At 46.3% G+C, this 19,727-nt stretch overlaps 2 protein-coding genes across 2 annotated transcripts in view; both read left to right on the forward strand.

Moving 5' to 3' along the window:
* The first annotated feature begins 1,965 nt into the window (after positions 1 to 1,965).
* On the forward strand, positions 1,966 to 16,298 carry LOC146182260 (phospholipid scramblase 2-like). The gene is made up of 7 exons (XM_084575920.1): positions 1,966 to 2,310; positions 4,632 to 4,849; positions 6,141 to 6,470; positions 7,650 to 7,701; positions 11,146 to 11,337; positions 15,461 to 15,577; positions 16,291 to 16,298. Exons 1-7 carry the CDS (start codon positions 2,013 to 2,015, stop codon positions 16,296 to 16,298), a joined length of 1,215 nt encoding a protein of 404 aa, XP_084432046.1. The 5' UTR covers positions 1,966 to 2,012.
* An 859-nt stretch (positions 16,299 to 17,157) lies between these two features.
* LOC146182261 (phospholipid-transporting ATPase ABCA3-like) overlaps positions 17,158 to 19,727 on the forward strand; it is a 37,715-nt gene continuing 35,145 nt past the window's right edge. The window contains exons 1-2 of the mRNA XM_084575921.1: positions 17,158 to 17,232; positions 18,847 to 19,338. Coding sequence (XP_084432047.1) covers positions 17,158 to 17,232; positions 18,847 to 19,338 — 567 coding nt within the window. The remainder of the gene's footprint in view (positions 17,233 to 18,846; positions 19,339 to 19,727) is intronic.

Below are 19,727 nucleotides of genomic sequence, written 5' to 3' on the forward strand. Positions count from 1 at the left end.
CGTGCAGAGTGGGACAGAGAAATAACTAAAGTTACTGATATTCCAGTGGAAATCAAGACGAAGAAATGGGCATGGGCAGGACATGTAGTGCGAAGAGAGGATAACCGGTGATCGTTTAAATAACAAACTGGATTCCAAGGGAAGGAAAGCGTAGCAGGGGGCGGCAGAAAGTTAGGTGTGTGGATGAGGTTAAAAGTTCGCAGGGGTCAAATGGATGCAGCTAGCACAGAATTGGTTTAATTGGAGAAATATGGAGAGGCCTTCGCCCTGCAGTGGGTATAGTCAGGCTGATGATGATGATGATTCTCACGAGTACCATGCATCCAAAGAGATGGCTTGCGCGGAAGCAAATCATACTACAAAACATATTGCATTTTCCTTTAATACGTATGTGCAAACCTGCCTACAAGCCGTGTGATTTTCCAGATGGGCGGAAAACAGGGCTGTGCAAGAGTAGCGAAAAAGAAATCAGAATTCGCACGCGGCGCGAGGCCAGCGGGGTCAGAGGTGGCAGTTGGTGCCGAATGCCGTCCCAAAAGCAGGCTTCACTCGAGTCCTGCTCACAGCGCTCAAGAACCTCAAAGTGAGTGTCTTCCCTCTCTACTACGTATACTGCTCGTTGCCGCTAAGCCAACTTACCTTTCCCTTGTGCGTGGCAAGCTAGTGACGAATCCTTACTCTACTCTGAGTTCGAGGGATGCGGATGAGGTGCAGTTGTAACGGTACTTCCTGGGGCAGTCAGTGATATATACGGGGCAGTGAAGATACAATGATGGATATAAGGTAGAAATAAGCCTTCTCCTATTGACCTATAAGTAGCTTCGTCCTCTGCCAGTTTTCGGCACTCAGTCGCCGAATTTTATCCAATCATATGTCTCTGCCATTCCCGGCTAACCTTTCTTTCTGACGATGTCTACCGCTTAATCCCACTATCGGTTATTAGAAATGAACATGTCACCACGTCCTACCTGATCTACATATTAGCCAGAGTATGAACTGTGTTTTAAACCAAAGGCTATCGCACCTGTGTATACGCGTTTTGAGCTGATGTAGATGCTTTTACGTTTCCCGTCGACTGGCTCATTATCATTGGCGCTCGATCATTGAGCCAAAGGACCCGGGTTCGATCCCTGCCTCGGCGGCTACTTCTCTATGGAAGAGAAACTTAAGGCATCTGTTTAATGAGCGATGTCAGTGCACATTAAAGAACCCCAAGTGGCTAAAGTTATTCTTAGTCCACCACTACGGCATCACTAACAGCCTGAGTTTTTTGGAGACTTCAAAAATCATCAAAAAACAACTTATTTGGAACTCTGCGGTATACGGGCCCTTTAATGCAAAATATTCAGCGTTGGCGTCAGCTGCGGCGTTATGAGCGAAAGATTATGGGTACGGCTCTGGCAGGTGACTCTACAGGTGGTTTTATCAGGTGGCGCTGTATAGCTTCCAGGTGACATGGTCGTGCACTGATTGGCGCTAATGGCGTGTGACGCCGCTCGCCCATGTAACATGGCCGATTTGGCAGGATCTGCCAACTCAGTTTTTAAGGCGAAAACCTTACTTGGCAATGTTCGCGAAAAAATTTGCGCAAATACGCGGAAGCAAAGTGTAACATGAGATATGAAGTCATAACAAGATGAGACTGGTAGTCATGTGCAATGACAAGAAGTATATAAATATCATGTCATGTGGGTCAGTCACTTGTCATGAGTCAGTCGGATCGGAGATCCAATGTGCATGATTATGGAATCATATATGACTTACGTAAGTCAATCAGGCATGACCATGACTAGTGTCTAGTCATGACTTTCTAAAGCTTAGCTCTATGTTTCCGCTTATGTCTCGTGGTGTCCCTTTGTATGGTGTCAGAGCACCAGATTATTCCAACTCGAGAGTCTCCGCTCAACCTCTCAATGCCCACCCACTGAACCAACGAACGTATACACGCATGTTGCGCAGGTAACATCTGAAGAACCCGATAAATTCGAAAAAAACAAGAGGTTGCGGCACCAATGGCTTCGATCCAGCAAACGCGGGAGCGCCAACCGCAAATCTTGTTTGCGGGGACCACCAGTGTTCGAGTTCCGGGTGGACAACCCATGATGGGCGGGCAGCCGCTCTTAGTCGGACAACCATACGCGGTTGGGCAGCCCGTCGTGCGTGGGCAGCCTGGCATCGCGGTGCAGATGCCCGTGCTGGCAGCCGGATTACCCCCGCCCCTGGAGAACATCCCTGGGTGCCCGCCGGGTTTGGAGTACCTCCGCTTCGTGGACCAACTGCTCGTACACCAGCAGCTGCAGATACTTGAAAGTGAGCTTTGGAGATGCATTTTAATGCGAAGACGCTAAAAGCCCCCTTCTTTACAGAACGTGGTGTTATAGGCGTTAGCATTGTGTGCGAAGAAACAAGAGCATTTGATGTCGGGATGCGATAGTTTACACGTGGTATGGCCGAGCGCTGATATCACTGATGAATTTTACGGTGGAAATATGCTGGGACAGAGGATAAAAGACAAATGACATCGAAGTGTGTGTGTGTGCTTGCGTGCGTGCGTGCGTGCGTGTGTGTGTGTGTGTGCGTGTGTGTGTGTGTGTGTGTGTGTGTGTGTGTGTGTGTGTGTGTGTGTGTGTGTGTGTGTGTGTGTGTGTGTGTGTGTGTGTGTGTGTGTGTGTGTGTGTGTGTGTGTGTGTGTGTGTGTGTGTGTGTGTGTGTGTGTGTGTGTGTGTGTGTGTGTGTGTGTGTGTGTGTGTGTGTGTGTGTGTGTGTGTGTGTGTGTGTGTGTGTGTGTGTGTGTGTGTGTGTGTGTGTGTGTGTGTGTGTGTGTGTGTGTGTGTGTGTGTGTGTGTGTCCAGCTTTTAGCGTGCTGTTTTCGTTGAGATGGTGCGACTTTAACGAGACCAAATATGAAAAACTTTGGAGGCGCTGGGAACTTAGGATATGAATGAACCTTCCAGCACCCTTCAATCCTGATACAGTAGTGGCAACACACTCCCGTTTGTACGGCTTTGATAATTCGTCGGGTCATCGCTTACGACCGGTAGTTCCATAACATGGTATCTCGGGACTATATGCTAATAAACAACGTGTGTGATGCTAGACGCACACATTAAGTTATTAGTATTTAAACGAGCGGAAACTACATGTACGCGAAAACAAAATTGCTGGTCACCACATTTTTTACTTACGTTATTCGTGATACAATTGACACTCATTTCTAGGATAATTTTATATTGTAGTTTTTTTAGACATGATAATACGTTCCGACTATTTCTATTGTTACTGAAAAGTAAGCATTAATGCCTTCAGACCTAGCCTGCCCCTGATACAGGCTTCAAGGTTCGATAGCAAGGCATAAACTAGATCAGAGCGAGACGTTGTGGCATAAACATAACAAAGTAATTTTCACGTCACACATGTAAAAATTGAGAGCGATTAAAAAACTGGGAGCGTGCGAGATGTAGGGGTCGTAACCGTAGCATCCCGGTAAGAGGACTCAGCTTGACGGTTGAGGACACTTTATACGCTTCCCTGTGCGAAGCGAATTCAGCCTTTTCTGAGGGAGCGCACATGGCAGCTATTTGGTTGTTCTGGATATATTTAATGCCCTTTATGTCGCCAATATTGAGCTTTTTTACCCCGTCCAACGATCACGGCAAATGTTTTGCAATACGCAGAAATACGCTGCAGGCCATTTATTTAAATACGTTGAATGCAAAGTATGTGCGCTAAAGCATTGCGTTTGAGGCTCGCTTTCGAATCGCTGCTAAGATTTCAAAACCAGGCTTCATCCAAAGATTGAAGAATTCGGTGACTGCGAATTTTAGCGGCAGGATACTAAAAGTTTAAGACAGCTTAGAGCAATGCGATGTTTGGATTCATGCCTATGTTGCACGTCCTTCGCCATTTTTTTTCATGCAGATGTTCAACCTACAGTGATAAATGTTCTTGTTTTTTGTCTTGGTTCTTTTTTTTTTGTCTGCAGATGTGTGGGCTGTGATGGCTTCATTCTACAGAGGTGTCCGCGGTATATTTCACCCTCGCAGTCACCGCTTGAATCGCTTGAAAGCTTGAACGACGATTGCTGTAACGCTATTTTTAGATCATCACTCAGCCTCAGCGACGGCGGTCGCTGAGGAAATTTTATCGAATAGGTCTAGTAAGGCTTTCTTTTTATATGTTGTTCAGAAACGAAACGACTAGTGTAACCTGAAACAAATTGGCTATAATGAATAACTGGGATTGATTACGAGAACGCACACGACAGCTATAAAAAACGCTTGTCTAATCCTTAGTAAAGCAATCGCTAAAATCGGGCATCTGCACTCAACCTAGCTGTATGGTAGTATGATGGCCGTCGCGGGGTCGAGAGTCTTTCCGGTTGACATGTCCATTGTCTGCAAAGCAAGATGTAGCTCCATATGATTGCGTTCCGGAGATTGTTGGATGCATAATTATTCCCTCCTGCGCATCAAAAACCAACATGAGACAGCATTGAAAGTGTAGGAGTCTACGATAAAAGGTGAGACATGCCACAACGTGAAACCGAAGTGAAACATTGAAATCGTAAAGGTGCGAGAGCGCAAAAACAGGTTCGCTTAATTTCCTGATTTTACGGTGCCTCGCATGCGCAGTGTTCGTGCCGTATGAGCAGCAGAACAAGTACGTGGTGAAGAACACCATGGGCCAGTTCGTGTTCATGGCGGTGGAGGAGAGCGACCTCGCAAGCCGCTGCTGCTGCGGCAAAAGCCGGCCCTTCGAGATGGCGCTGCTCGACTACCGCAGCGCCCAAGTGATGCGGCTGTTCCGGCCCCTTCGTTGCGACAGCTGCCTCTGCTTCTGCTGTCTGCAGGCACGACTTTCACTCTGAACGCGAGCATGCTTGGTAACGGATGCACTGAAGACACCCAAGATAGTATCATGGCTTATCTCCAAATGTAAAGAGAAAGCACAAGGTTCAGCAGACCGCAGCGCACAGTGAAGATTTTCAGCACGATGTTGTTATACTTCCTCCTCATGTTCACGTCGCTTGGCTTGGTATATTTCAGTCTATGACATTTGCACGAAGAAGCAGGCTACTTGTCCTTTTCAAAACGGACTGAAAGACAAGGAACGACAGAAAACAGCGCCAGCTACACAAGGACCTAAAGAGAGACGACCGAGACAGCTTTGTTTCTTGCCTTGCCTTTCTGTGTACAGGGCCGTTTGCTACTACGCCATTGAGCCATTGCGTACGACCTGGCGGTTCAGTCAATTATTTTTTTTTATTGGAAAATACCTTACAGGCCCATTAGGCATTGTGTAAAGGGGACATAAAATCTATACAGTGCAATATATACATAAAATGTAAGGAAACAGGCAAAAAATACAAATGTAATTAATATATGAACAAACAATAGTAAGACGCGGAAATTATTATATCATTAAGAAAAAGAGATACGCGACACAGATTAATTTGAAGGTAGTGATCATATTTAAGCTAGAAGTAGACAACCCTGTACTTGTGCACCTAGCGCTGTTTTCAATCTCGACGAACGAACTATATTGAGACGTGCTCTTCGAGTTTATACGGCTAAACCAATGTGACACGTTGGTCACTGCTCACGTTGCACAAATGTTTGGTATAAGAAAACACAAGACAACATACGTATAAGAAAACGCAATCGCCGGCCATTCAGTGCCTGACCATGTCACCCGCCAACAAACAGGCAACACAAACCATCGGCCCAATATTGGTACTTAGTTGGCAGTGCACTGGTCCTATGTTGTGCCTTACAATATCAAAGAAGTACCAATATTGGGTCAATAGTTTGTGTTGAATGAGAGAAAAATGATCTTGAAGAAGACCGCGGTATATGCTGCCCAAGTTACCAGAAGCGACATGTATATAAAGCCCGCTTTAATTAAGCCGTTGAAACGTGCCAACGTCGCCTTGAAGTAGCATGTCTAATTGGGGATCCAAGGTTGGACTCCGATCTCACGCTTCCTGAGTTGGCTGCGCCTACCGGTTCGGTCATTACATGTGGTCTCATGACGCAGGGGATGGTGAGATAGGCCTCGTAAAATGCCGACTTCGCACTAAGCATTTTTCATACCAGAGCGTTAGGAGGACTCGAAAAAGCAAGAACTGCTCTTGCACGCAGGAGATGGAGGTCCACGCTCCACCGGGAACCATCATCGGTTGGATCCGGCAGGAGTTCTCCATCATCTTCCCGTACTTTTCGGTGCTGGACAGCAGCAAGAATGTGGTGCTCCAGATTCAGGGCCCCTTTCTCACGTCGTCCTGTCTATGCAACGACGTGGTCTTCGAAATCTTCACCAAGGACGGGCGCACAAAAGTTGGCTTCATATCAAAGAACTGGACCGGTGTGTTTCGTGAGGCTCTCACGGACATTGATAACTTCACGGTGACCTTCCCCATCGACTTGGACGTGAAGATTAAAGCCGTGCTGCTCGGTGCCCTCTTCCTTATAGTGAGTATCCCCCGTGCCCTTTTTCTTCGTTTTTTTTTTTTTTTGGCATTTCACTTCGGTCAAAAAGGCGGCCACAAATACGTCTCCTGGGTAAAATAATGCCGATTTAATGCACTCTGATTTTATGCAGAGTCTGGTAAAGTAAAGTGAGGGTAATTATGAGCTTGAACGGGGGTAAAAGACTTACACAAAGGGAGTAGACGCCAGAAAGAATGGCACGAAGATGGAACGCCGGTAAAACTTGAAATGAACCTGTATGATTCCTAATGAAATAGGAGCATTTAACACGAAGCAACTCACTTTTGTCATTATCTGTAAATAATAAAATCGCTTAACTACAATTTTTTCGCTCTTTGCTTTGGGTAACGGAATAAAGCCGTAGTCTTTGTGAAACGTTTGTAGCCCGAAGTGTGTGCTTCCAAAGCATGCACTTGTTTTGTGATGTATTTGATGTATTTGTGATGTTTTGTGATGTACTTGTAGAATTGCAAATTCCAGAAAGTGAATACATTTTTGGTCCGGCTAACGACTAACGAGTAAGGATTACAAGAGTGATGCAGTAGCCCGACTACTCGCCTTAAAAGAAAGTCTCTGGCGTGTAAACTTCTGGCAAATATTGTACTGATCTTTCACATGGTTTAAGGTACTCGGTAGACTTGCCTACAAAGAGGACGATTTAACTTGTATTCATAGTAAAAGAGATAAAAGTAACGAAGGACGCTCCTTTGCGCTGTTTTTCCATCCAAAATTAATTACAACTAACTCGCCCAACTCAGTATCCTACTGCTGATAAAAGTGAACTTTGCCTCTGTGGGTGCCTAGAAGCAACCTGGCTTCTCTTCTTCAGATACGTGATGAAGACGAGTCTTGTCGAAACCAGATGGCTCACAAAGCAGCCACCAAATAGGCAACCTACAACGGGTCGCGGGACCTTTTCTGTATGCCCCAGTTCAGGTGCTTCAGCTTATTTCGATAGCAGATACCGGGGCAGCAAAAATCTTTTCTTTCCTTTATTATTTTTATTTTATTCTATTATAATAAAGAACCGCTTACTACTACTACTCTTCTGTGCATTGGTGTGCTACCGTAGAGTGCGACTGTAAAGATAAAGTGGCTCTTCACGTTCATTTCCTTTGCCGTCTACTCATTTCTCTTCCCATGCACTGCGACTTTGCGCAGGACTTCATCTTCTTTGAGACTGGCGGCGGGCCCAACATGCCAGACCTTCCCGGCATGTATTAAACTAACTCTACGACCGTCGGTGACGTCACTGCGTCTTTTCGAGCTCTGAGTGAAATGCTTGGCAACATATCTGGGCCTGGAGGCTACAGGCGAAGCTGTTTAGTCCAAGTCATCTTCAGAAGTGCGCATCTACTATTGATATTTGTTTTGCTTAATGGAGCATCCGAAGCTATAGCGTGAACAACTTTAAAGAAAGTGACGTCGGGGACGAATGCCATCGCGGTCTAGCTAGCCTTTCATGCTATATATGTGCATGAAAGCCGCTCGTGTTTGGCCGCATCATTGATAGCAACTAAAAGGCAATCACGTTACTCAGGTGTAACCTGATCAGCCTCTGACCAATGATGATCAAGGCATTCCATGGCGCACTTTTTACCTTCTCTATAAGATGTGTTATCGCTTACCATAGAAGTCTGTATATATATATATATATATATATATATATATATATATATATATATATATATATATATATATATATATATATATATATATATATATATATATATATATATATATATATATATATATATATTTATTTCATAATACTGCAGGCCTTATGGCCCAAGCAGGAGGGGCATACCAGGTAACAATCACACACAGAAAAAACAAAAAATACAATACACACTACAATTCGGCGAGAAAAAAGGAATCATAATAGTAATAGTAATTATTAAACAATTTGACAGTCTAACAAATAAAAATAGGCAATAACACACAGCACAATTCGGCATGAACAAAGGAAACAGATATAAAGTACTGAAAAGTTGAGCAGCCTAACCAAACAAATGACCTTCCAGTGCCTTGTTAAAATTACTGCTTTGGAAAAGAAATTCTGGAAGCAAATTCCGATCAGAGATGGTCCGTGGGAAAAAACTGTACTTAAATGAATTTGTTCGGGCAAAGACAGGTTGCAGCATATGTTCCCTAGTGTGTCGTGTTCGTCTGGCAGTAGAAGGTTGGACAAAGTTAGGTAATGGAATATTAACTTCCTGTGACAGAATCTTACGAAGAAACAAAATTCTGTTCATTTTGCGGCGGACTGAAAGGAGCGGGATGTCATCATCAGCTGTGTGGGAGAATCAGATCTGCTGTACTTGTGGAAAATAAACCTGACTGCTTTCCTTTGTATCATTTCAAGAGCAGTTATGTTCTTTTTTGTGTGAGGGTCCCAAAAGATAGAGGCGTACTCGAGCTTAGTTCGGATGAATGTGTTGTATGCCAAAAGTTTGATATTAGAGGTGGCGCGATTAAGTTTGCGTTTTAGGGAGCAGAGTGTCGAGAACGCCGAAGAACAAATTTGTGAGATATGCGGTGACCAGTCCAATTGATTGGTAAGTGTCAGCCCTAAATACTTATGGCTTGCTACTTCTTTAATATTGGAGCCTTGTAGGGAATATAAGTAAATGGGCTAAAATGTTTTCCTTGTTACACGTAGAAGTACAGTTTTCTTGACATTAAGTTTCATGCTGCATTCCACACACCATTTGTCAATAGCTGTCAAAGAGGATTGAAGAATACCATGATCAGAAGTTTCCCTTATCTGCTTACACACTATGCAATCATCTGCAAATAATCGTATGGATACAGAATTTGAAATAGCAAATCATTTATATATATAAGAAACAGTAATGGACCCAACACGCTTCCCTGCGGTACACCCGAAGTGACACAGTGATTCGGAAATGGCACCATTCACCTCAACAAACTGACTCCTCTTTTCCAAGTATGCCTCTATCTATTGAACTATATATTGTGGAAGACATATGAGCTCTAATTTATGAATAAGTTTATTGTGTGGGACCGTATCGAAGGCTTTGGCAAAATCCAAGAACAATATGTCCATTTGGCCGGAATTGTCAAGGGCAGAGGATAATTCATGAACAGTTGACACAAGTTGGGTAACTGTTGACATTCCTTTTCGGAATCCATGTTGGAAAGGTGATAAAATGTTTTTGTCACTGAGAAAATCCCTAACGATACCCGCCAGAATGTGTTTTATAATTTTGCAACAGCTGCTAGTTATTGATACAGGACGGTAATTGGATAGTATTGATCGATCACCTGATTTGTGAATAGGCACTACACGTGCTACTTTCCAGTCAAAAGGTAAATCGCTTGTACGGAAGGAAACTGAAAACATGTTGGCTAAATACTCAGCAATCTGTGAAGCATAGCATTTTAATATTAGTGAGGTATTAGTATATATTAGTGTGGTAATCTTCATCGTTATAGCTACTAACATGGCGTCGCGTGCTGGCGCTCTCAAGAACGAAGAAGTTGGTCGTTATCTTTGCGATTCGCTACGCCTGACGCCCCGCTCCGAGTTCTTCCCGAGCAGCTGGATCCATCTGCGTCGACTGAATAAACACCCCCCTACAATATATATATATATATATATATATATATATATATATATATATATATATATATATATATATATATATATATATATATATATATATATATATATATATATATATATATATATATATATATATATATATATATATGTATATATACATATATATATAACTTTCCCGATTATCTATTTTATTTCAACAGTTTCGGACGGTGGACCGTCCTTCTTCAAGGTAGAATTGAGAATAACGGAAATAACGAAGTATACTTATTATTCTGTCACTCAATATGAGCTTGTTGCGCCTATTTTCGTTTTCGTGTTTATTTAAAAATCGACAGGAAGCACTCTCAGCCACTGATTTAACTACAGTACCGTTTCTTTGCCATCGGATCTTTATTTCATGATTCTCAATTCTACCTTGAAGAAGGACGGTCCACCGTCCGAAACTGTTGAAATAAAATAGATAATCGGGAAAGTTGTGTGACATCCTGTTTATATATATATATATATATATATATATATATATATATATATATATATATATATATATATGAAGGAAAGAAGCCAACAGTCGGCGAGGCCAAGGAAAGCGTCGGGAATAATACTTTTATGTCTATTTTTTTTTAATGTTTGCTTAGACAATCACAGAAATTAGTAATGTAATCTGTTAGGGGAAAGATAATTAAGCACAAAGTAGAAGAAGAAACAACGTGCCGATGGTGGGGACCGAACCCACGACCTCCGAATATCGCGTCCGGTGCTCTTCCAACTGAACTACATCGGCCGCTGTCCCCCCTGCTACTTTCTCGGGTATTAATGTTGTCTGTATACTAACCTTGAGAGTGTTCACCAGCGCCACCCTCAACCAAGCGGCGGACGTGGAACGTCCTGTGTTACCGCCAGCGTCACGTAGAACGTGATCAAGAGCGAGGGCGAAGGTGGCTGGTTGAGGGTGGCGCTGAATTTCCCCCCGGTACCCCCCTCGTCGCCTCCACGTTTGCGGCGCGCCCCTGCGTTGGACCGGCCTCTTGGCTACTGCGGCGGCCCACTGCAGCTCCTCCGTGGGCACAGCCCTGCTGGCCACTGCCAGTCTCCCGCGGATTTCACGGTCCGCGGGCCCTGAGCACCCGCGTCCCCTGCCGCTCCTGCGATCCCCCCGCTGCTTCGCCAGCATTCCCGTGGGCCTTGTGCTCACGGCCCTTGACGCGCCGCCTTGCCAGCGGCTTCTCCAGCGTCACCCGCCGCACCTCTGCCACGGCAGAGGTATATTAGCGGTCCTCCCTGCTGCCGCCCGGATTCTCCAGCGACACAGCTTCCCTTGGGCTCCCTGCTCGCGGGCCTCGGCGCGCTATGGACGGCCTCCTCAGCGCCACCCGCCGCGCTGCTGCCTTGGCAGCAGTCTATCGCGGTCTCCTCCTGCTGCGGCGGTTGCCCCAATCGCCGTGGCGTCCTGCTGTAATCAGCAGTCCTCCCTGTGCCTCGCAGAGGCGCAGCACTAGGCTTCGCCTGGAACACCCATAAGCGCTGCTGCACCGGAGGCTGCACACCGGACTACCGACCTGCCGACGTTCACCGGGCTGTTTGCTTTGTGCGGGCCAAGACGATCCCCCCCCCCCCCCTCCCTACGTCCCACTTCCCCATCCCCCGGACACCAAGAGTGCCGCCGCGACATTAGGCCGGCATAACCCGTGTCGAACCCGGGTATTCCGGAATACCCGGGTTCGAACCCGACCTCGGCGGCTGCGTTTCGATGGAGGCGAAACGAAGAGGCGTCCGTGTGCTGTGCGACGTTAGCGCACGTTAAAGATCCCCAGGTGGTCGAAATTTCTGGAGTCCTCCACTACGGCGTCTCTCATAGCCTCAGTCGCTTTAGGACGTTAAACCCCACAAACCAAACCAAACCAAACCCACTTCGCGCAGAATCTGTGTCCTTGATGCCCTTGTCCCTGCACAAGTCCACAGCAGGTAGCGAACATCCACTTCTGCAGCTGGTGTGACTAACCACAAGGGAAGAGGACTTCTCTAAATGGCTCACCGACAACGGCAAAAGTGGGAGCCTGCTCCGGTTCCTTACCGAAAATAAGTTACATGAGTTTCTATAATATGCCTTGTGGCAATCTTGCTTAAAAAAAAAAAAAATCTACACTTCATTAGGTCAAGGTCACTTGAAGGTTAACTTTAGTTCTACTCGAAAATCGGCTCTACCTCATTTACTTCAATTGTAAATTAGTTAGTAAGAAAGGGAAGGCGCAGTATTTGTCAAGGTAACTTCAAAGTAAAAACCAGTGTCACGCACCACCACCAAGCATTATTACGCTGTTGGGAGAGAGTGTAGACCTTGTCCTTCAAAGAAATCCCGTTGCGTAGAACCATAGCATAGGCCTAGTAACCACCAAGACACACTACTTTACGGACCATCACAGTGTTTTCATCGGAATGAATAAAGATGAAACAAAATGAAACAATGTCTCGCAATATGTTTTATCCAAGCTTGGCAAAGAGCTAGCCATGCACTTGAAGCTTTCTCTTCCCTTCAGTATTCACCAAACCAAAGTTAAACCAGCACACAATTGTTTTTCTCAATGTATATTTCACAATTGCCCCGCCGGGGTGGTACAGTGGTAAGACGCCCGACTACTGTCCGGAATACCCGGGTTCGAACTCGACCTCGGCGGCTGCGTTTCGGTGGAGGCGAAACCAGAGACTCTGGCGAAACGAAGAGGCGTCCGTGTGCTGTGCGATGTCAGCGCACGTTAAAGATCCCCAGGTGGTCGAAATTACTCCGTAGCTCTCCACTACGGCTCCTCTTTCTCTCTTTCCACTTTATTTTCCACCTTCCTCCCTTCCCTTACGGTGCGGTTCAGGTATCCACAGACACAAGTGTGTCAGATACTGCGCCTTTCCCTTCCTGTGAACCAATTATTTATTTTTATTTAATGTATATTTCACAAACTTCAAAACAAATTCTCATGATCTGCCAGTGTCTTCAACGTTGTCTGTCGTAAAACACAGCAGAGGAAAACGAAGTTTCGGCGCTTTAAGCGTCTGCACTATCATACGAGAAGCCATTTTATTTTGTGGAAATCTTTATATAGAGAATAAATGAAGCGTGTCAGAGCAGTTTCGACAGGCTGATGCGATAGAGTTCGTAAGAGTAAATAAATCAAAATAAAGTTCTGCAAAATATTGTTACATATATGCCCTGCGTCGCTGGACGTTGAAAAAGACTGTGAACAGTCAGTGATACAGAAGAAAGACGAAGGTGTAGCAACGGTAGTTGGGCTAAGAGAAGGTTGGCGCTTGCCAGAACATTCACACAATCATCAGCCGCTGTTTTCTTGACCTAAACTTGTTGCCACGTATCAGTATGTGATTTAGGAGCAATGTACACACGAAGCGCGTCTCAATGAAAGTAAAGAAAGAGCAACGAACCGGTAAAAGTAATAGTAAAACTGCATTGGAAGTGAACGAAACAAAAATAATAAAAACTTGGTTTGGTTTGCGCGCTGAAAGTACGCACTTAAAACTTTCATAATATCAGGCGAAGCAACGAAACCTGCGAGCGCTGACAAGTGCCCTTATTGTGGCGCTGTGCCAAATTATGTGATATGAGACTTGTTGTGGACTGGCAGTTACGGCGTCTGTGCGACAACGTTTTCTGAGGAATGTATAGACCTGCTGTCTGACCTCGAATGGACTACCGCAAGCAGCCACTTGATCATCGCTTCATCAAATTGTTTTTCAATTTTTTTTTTTAAAGCGAAACCAGTCTACATTCCTTTTTCTTCCACACCTCTGCTGCCTTTTTTTACTGTGCCCAATGGCAAACCTCCACACCGCCGGGGTGGCGCAGTGGTTACGGCGCTCGACTACTGTTCCCAAGGACGCGGGATCTAATCCAGGCCTCGCGGCCGCTTTTCGATGGAGGCGAAAAGCAAGGCGCCCGTGTGCTGTGCGATGTCAGTGCACGTTAAAGAACCCCAGGTGGTCTAAATTTCCGGAGTCCTCTACTATGGCGTCTCTCATAGCCCGAGTCGCTCTGGGACGTTAAATCCCTCAAACCAAACCAAACCAAAAGCTAACGACGTTCTCATTTAACTTATTCCATCTGATTTACTTACAAAAAAAAAAAGCACGACAAAATAAAATGGTAACCTACGAGTACCATCTGAAATGTTCGCGTATTTACGCCACTGCTGATGATTAGTCATTCATGGTCCGATGGTACTTTCCGAAAATACTCATCCCATTGTAATTCTAGTTATTTACGTACGTTTCGTGGCCTAGATCTGCGGCCACAATCCGTCGTAAGTAGACGTATTCCTTTAATACATCTAGCACCTCGCCACTATCTTTTCGGCATAATGCTGTGTAACTCCATTAACCACAGATACTTCTTGGCAATGGCGTTAATTCCTCGGAATGACGAGCTCGAATGTCTCTGCGATGCACGCGTTGATTTTAGCATCATGCATTGCATCAGGGGATACCAACACATTAGAATGACATTTTCTTAATGCACGTGCGCTCAGCTCGCCAACGTGCGGCGTTATTTAGCGGCTTTACGCCGATTATTGTATGAGATTCGCTTACCGCGTGCCACCGATTTGCACACGTTAAGAACTTTTCCACGTTTCTAATAAAACAATATCTCTATGGTGCCGTGTGGCCTTCGCAATGCTGTTATTGCAGGTGATAATACAAAATTTTGCTTAACTGGTATGTCTTAAAGTGGACATATGAGCTAACACTTAAAACAAAGGGATCTGCCCTGAATCATGCGAAGTTCCCCTTTATTTCATGACTTTGATAACGTACACAGCTCGTTCAGTCGAAAAGGTATCGCTACCCCTGTTTTACGAAAAAATGTGTTCTAAAAATAGGCGCTGGCATGGGGCAGCCACCGGAACTAATAGAGACCTGCTACGTCGTTGCGGAGACAGATGGAGCCTCCGCGTTCCAAGTCTCCAAGCAGCTTTCGCAATGCGAACTGTGTGCCTACGTCGATTTCTCTCAATGCGGAAGCACTCCACTGGTATACACCACTGGGCCACAGGCCGCTATCGCGTGATATCTTTGAGGTGGAGCGTAAATGTCCCTCTATCGTCAAAGCTTCGAGCTTTCAATTATTTAGCACTCAATACTAACTACCCTTTTCAGTGATTGTGACCATCTTTTAAACCGAATTCCATAATATCACGAAAATGGCATATTCGACGCTGACTTGCACTTTATGGTGTGATAAGAAAATTATGAACGTTGTTTGATCATTGGTATCAAAGACATCGAGAAAGCTAAGTTTCATACGTATCAGTTTGCGCTTATGAAACATAGCCCTCTCCTTCATGCGCTAAAGACAATCTCTGAACACCCGTACCCTGTGCAGACAAGAGCTCCAGTCGGGCCGGGCACAAGATGACCAGAATCACCCCTGCAAAATCGCAGCTACAGGAGAGGATCCTGGGAGCGAAGCTCACCGTCGTCACCCCGGGAATTCCACACGGTAAGTTTCTCGCTGTTATGAGTTATACGCGAAAATGCCATAGCGTCAGGTGATTGACAGGTACACGAAAGGCTGTAGGGGGTGCACCCGCCGTAGCTAAGTTTGATAAAGACCCCCCCCCCCCCCCCCCCCCTCTTCTTCGATTGTCGTTTAATACCTGGGGTGCCAATTTTGCCAGAATGTTTTGCCATTGCGAAGGGCTAGTGTTCGAGACGCAGCGCATTAAAGGGAGGGAGTTTAGTTGCTTTGTCGGAGAAGCGTACCAGTGTTCCCTGAATCGAAACGCAGGTATATGTCATTGTACTCCTCCGCCTGTGTGATATAACTTCTCTATAACTATTACCTTGTAGCGTGTATTAACGTGATAAGCTAGGTTAGTTTATAAAGATTAGTACTTAGCGAGTGCAGCGTAAAAAGAAAGGGCCTGAATACTATTTTTGCGCCGTCGACGACTTTATTCGATCCTACATGTGAATTTCATTAAGCATGTTGTTCCGCGCTCGAAACTGCTTCTGCGCCCTGTCGTATACTCGGTAAGAGGACAGCGAAAAAATACAACCGTAGATGAGCACACAACACAGAAGAACGCTGCTATCAACTGATTTTATTTGGGTTGAGGTTGTTTTCTGCGCTGTCTTCTTACTGAGTATGATTAATGAACTAGCCCAGCACGATGCTTTATTGAAGCCCTGTTTTAGCTCGCTCATTTCTAGGGAAGTAGCGTCACCGAACATTTTCCCTATCGGCTACAGCTGGGGAGCGGCTTCGGAGCAGTTAGGCTCATTGCAGGCAGATAACAGTTCTGTGATAAACGCGAACAATAAGCCTGACGTTGGTTTACACACTCATAACTAGCGCTCAAGCGAGTATCATGCCTTCTGTGTGACTATGTACACCTACAGTCATGTAGTTAGGGACAGGTCGTAAGCATACAACCTGCGAACGTTCCTTATAGGTTGGTTGGTTGGGTTTGTTTTGATGTAACGTCGCTACAAGAGACAAGAGCTATGACAGACGCCGTAGTGGAGAGCTCCGAGAATTTCGACCACCTGAGGTTTCAACGAGCACTGATATCTTTCCTTTCCACCTCCATCGAAAGCGTCCGCCTTAATGACCGGAATGAAAGGACGTTATCTTCCATCAATCCTGACTCCCGAGCCGATTGGCAAGTCTTCACGCTTTCCGAATGTTCTGCCGATTGCAATAAGTTGTACCGGCTAGATTATTGCAGATTTCGTTGCGGGATGACTATTACGAACTGCAGCAGCGAGTAGATAACGTCACCCAAAGCAGACAAACGACGAAATTTTGATAGCCCCCCCCCCCCCCCCCCCCCCCTTAATTTCATATCCTGAACTTCGTTTAGCAGCATCTTTCTTCGGCGTCGTTTCTTCTCTGAAGTACTTTATAATACTGTAGTATGAAGCATTTCTACAATGAGCGTTTCCTAAATGGAATGAACGCGCTACTGCAGGTACACAGAACACGCTAACAGAGAGAGGAAAGTTCGAGACAGCTTCGCTGATTAGTTTCGGAAGAAGGCGGACATGTACTGCCCTGGTGTGACCCATAAAGGCACGATGCCGCTTCTCAACTCTCTTCCGCCTTTTGCACAGTCGCCGCACGGCGTCTTCTATATTCATTACCGCTGTACCGTATGCGTACAAAATCAACACCAGCAGCAACAGGCATCCACCATTCGGATGCCCGGGGGACAGCGAGATGAGATGCTGTGCCTAAAAGGCACGCCACCTCGCCCTGTCCACCACACACGGCGGCCGAGTGTACAGCCGGAGTCTGCAAGGGTCCGGAACGACACCGGTAGGAATCCCAGTCCCCGCAATACAGCGATCGCAGGCAGAAGCGCTGCAGGCGCTGTGATTCGAACCAGCGTCTTCGCGTGTGCGAGCTCAGCACGTTACCCACTCGGCTACCGTGTGGCACCTCTTCGAGGTGACACCATAGAGAAAAGGATTGGTGACACTCGGAATCGGTGTTACGTGGGGGATGAAGCGGTCATACCGGAGCATGCGCCGTGCCTACTTGCTGCTCTTTACGTGATAGTGCGAGCGTGAAGCATATCGCGCGATATCGAGTGCAGCCTCTGTAGTGTGCGCGCTTCATATCGAATGCAGCCGCTGTAACTTTCGTGCCTGGTCATGCATGATTACCTTGTCAATTGATTCCGTGCTTCGTTGTCCAGATGGCGGATATAAGAAAGGTGCAGACAAGGAGAACGGGCCTATATTTCAATGATGGGCGTGCTCTTTGGTACTTTTAGAGTGAAGTTCGCTTTGGTGACGTTAACCTAAAGAGAGGGGAAGTAGATTGGTTGAATGAGGCCAATACTCCTCACACGCACTCTGCAAATAATTCTTATTCTGCTGACAGAAGATTGAATTCCATAGCATGTATATAAATTTTTTCTCGGCCTCGATATGCCATGTATGAAAGATCCGATGAGGAAGTGTAAGTAAGGGATAAGTACACTGTTAGGCTACCCTATGCATAACTTAGAAACCACCGGTACACCTTCAGAAAGAGCTGATGTGCAGTTTTGTCAAAACGCGTGGTCTCTCCACTTTTGCGCAACAGTGTACGTAACCCCATTTAGTTCTCTAGTAAATACCATCGCGATTTATAAGCACATTGCGCTCTAGAGATTTTTTTCAGTTTGCTATTTATTCGGATTGTATTATCTGATCCCAACCATATAGTGTTTTCTTTTAGCATTGTAAAAAATAAAAAAAAATTAAACATCCCGCTCTGCTGCTATGTACGCCTTATGAAGGCCAGGAACTTCCCAAGCCACAAGCACAGTCCCCCTTTCGTGGAGAAATCGAGCATGTGACTGTATGTTTGTATTTCGTCACACAACGCGGCGTCGAGGAAGACGAACACGCGTGGCCTCGCGCTACTCGTGCTCCCAGATTCCTTCTGCACATTCTCAGCGACATACGTCTCTTCTTCCAGCATCGCTGTTTCTGGTCACCTTCGAAGGTTCGACAGCACGTAAGTGTACGCACTACTAAACAAATAGCATGGTAGTTAGGGGTCATCTGGAAAACGACTCTGCTTGCCGTTGACGGTACGCCTACTGAGCTCTGCACTTAGTCCTAGTCAGCGTAGAATGATTAGTTGGTGCTATGACTTGTCAGCATCCCCTTTTAGTTAAGCGGCAACGGTTACCGTATCGAGGGTTACGTCATGGCCGCTCCAACCACCTTCGGCTGCGCACTGCCGCTACATCCATCTCTTGCCCTCCCCAGGAACCAGCCGCGCATCCCTCTGCAGAGGCAGCCATGTTGCAGCAGCTGGTGCTTCTGATGTGGAAGGACATCTCCGTCCGCCAGTTCCGCCGGCACCTACCAAGCTTCGTCGCACAGGCAGCGTTTGCGCTCATCGTCCTGTACACGCTCAATAGTGACATGCCGGACGAGCCCGATACCATGGTGCACCGCGGATTGGGGTTCTGGCCGACCGCCGCATCAGGCCACGATGCCGAGTTTGTCCAGACGACCGCAACCGACCGGGAGATGCCTAAGCGGCCGTCGACGCCTCGGTACACGCCGAAGCCGTGGCACCACCGCCATGTGCAGGACGAGAGGCGCATGCCGCCTCGGTTCTTCGAGGCCCGGCACCCTCTGGATGGCTGGCACTCCGGACCGGGGGCTCATGTGCACAGTCTCTGCTACGTCTCACGGATGCCCTACCACGCATCGATCGCACAGAGCGCGGCCGCCATACTCAACATCTCCAAGGTGCTCTTTTTAGAGTGTCGGTAGTTTTCATCTCTTTATTGCCGGTTACTGCCGGTGCCGTCCTCGCAGTGTCCCTGTCTTAGAAGATATAAAGCCTAGTTTTTGGAAGTCACATTTCCCGTAGTGCCCTGTGGAGCTCATTAGTCGCCATGCTTCGGAGCCTATACCCTAATTATTGCACCTCCAGGCACTCGCAGCTGTCAATGCGCCCCCTATACTTTAGTGCCTCGCTTTCCGATGGATGATGTAACACCTTGTTCTCTTTTGGGGTTGGCCTACGTGCTACAGCGTCACCTTTTCTTTGCTCTTTCCTGTCTTCCACCGTTGGTACAGACAACCGCAAAGGCATCGGTGCATGTGTAAGACCGAGTACTAGGGTGGCGGCTGTT

Source organism: Amblyomma maculatum, chromosome 8 (genome assembly GCF_055883805.1).
Source record: "Amblyomma maculatum isolate TAMU_Amacu chromosome 8, ASM5588380v1, whole genome shotgun sequence".
Classification (NCBI taxonomy): domain Eukaryota; kingdom Metazoa; phylum Arthropoda; class Arachnida; order Ixodida; family Ixodidae; genus Amblyomma; species Amblyomma maculatum.

Coding starts and splice junctions, on each gene's coding strand:
- LOC146182260 (XM_084575920.1), top strand. CDS start 2,013: ATGGCTTCGATCCAGCAAACGCGGGAGCGCCAACCGCAAATCTTGTTT. Junction 7,702..11,145: donor CAACATGCCAGACCTTCCCG/GCATGTATTAAA, acceptor CCGTGGGCACAG/CCCTGCTGGCCACTGCCAGT. Junction 11,338..15,460: donor GCACCTCTGCCACGGCAGAG/GTATATTAGCGG, acceptor TACCCTGTGCAG/ACAAGAGCTCCAGTCGGGCC.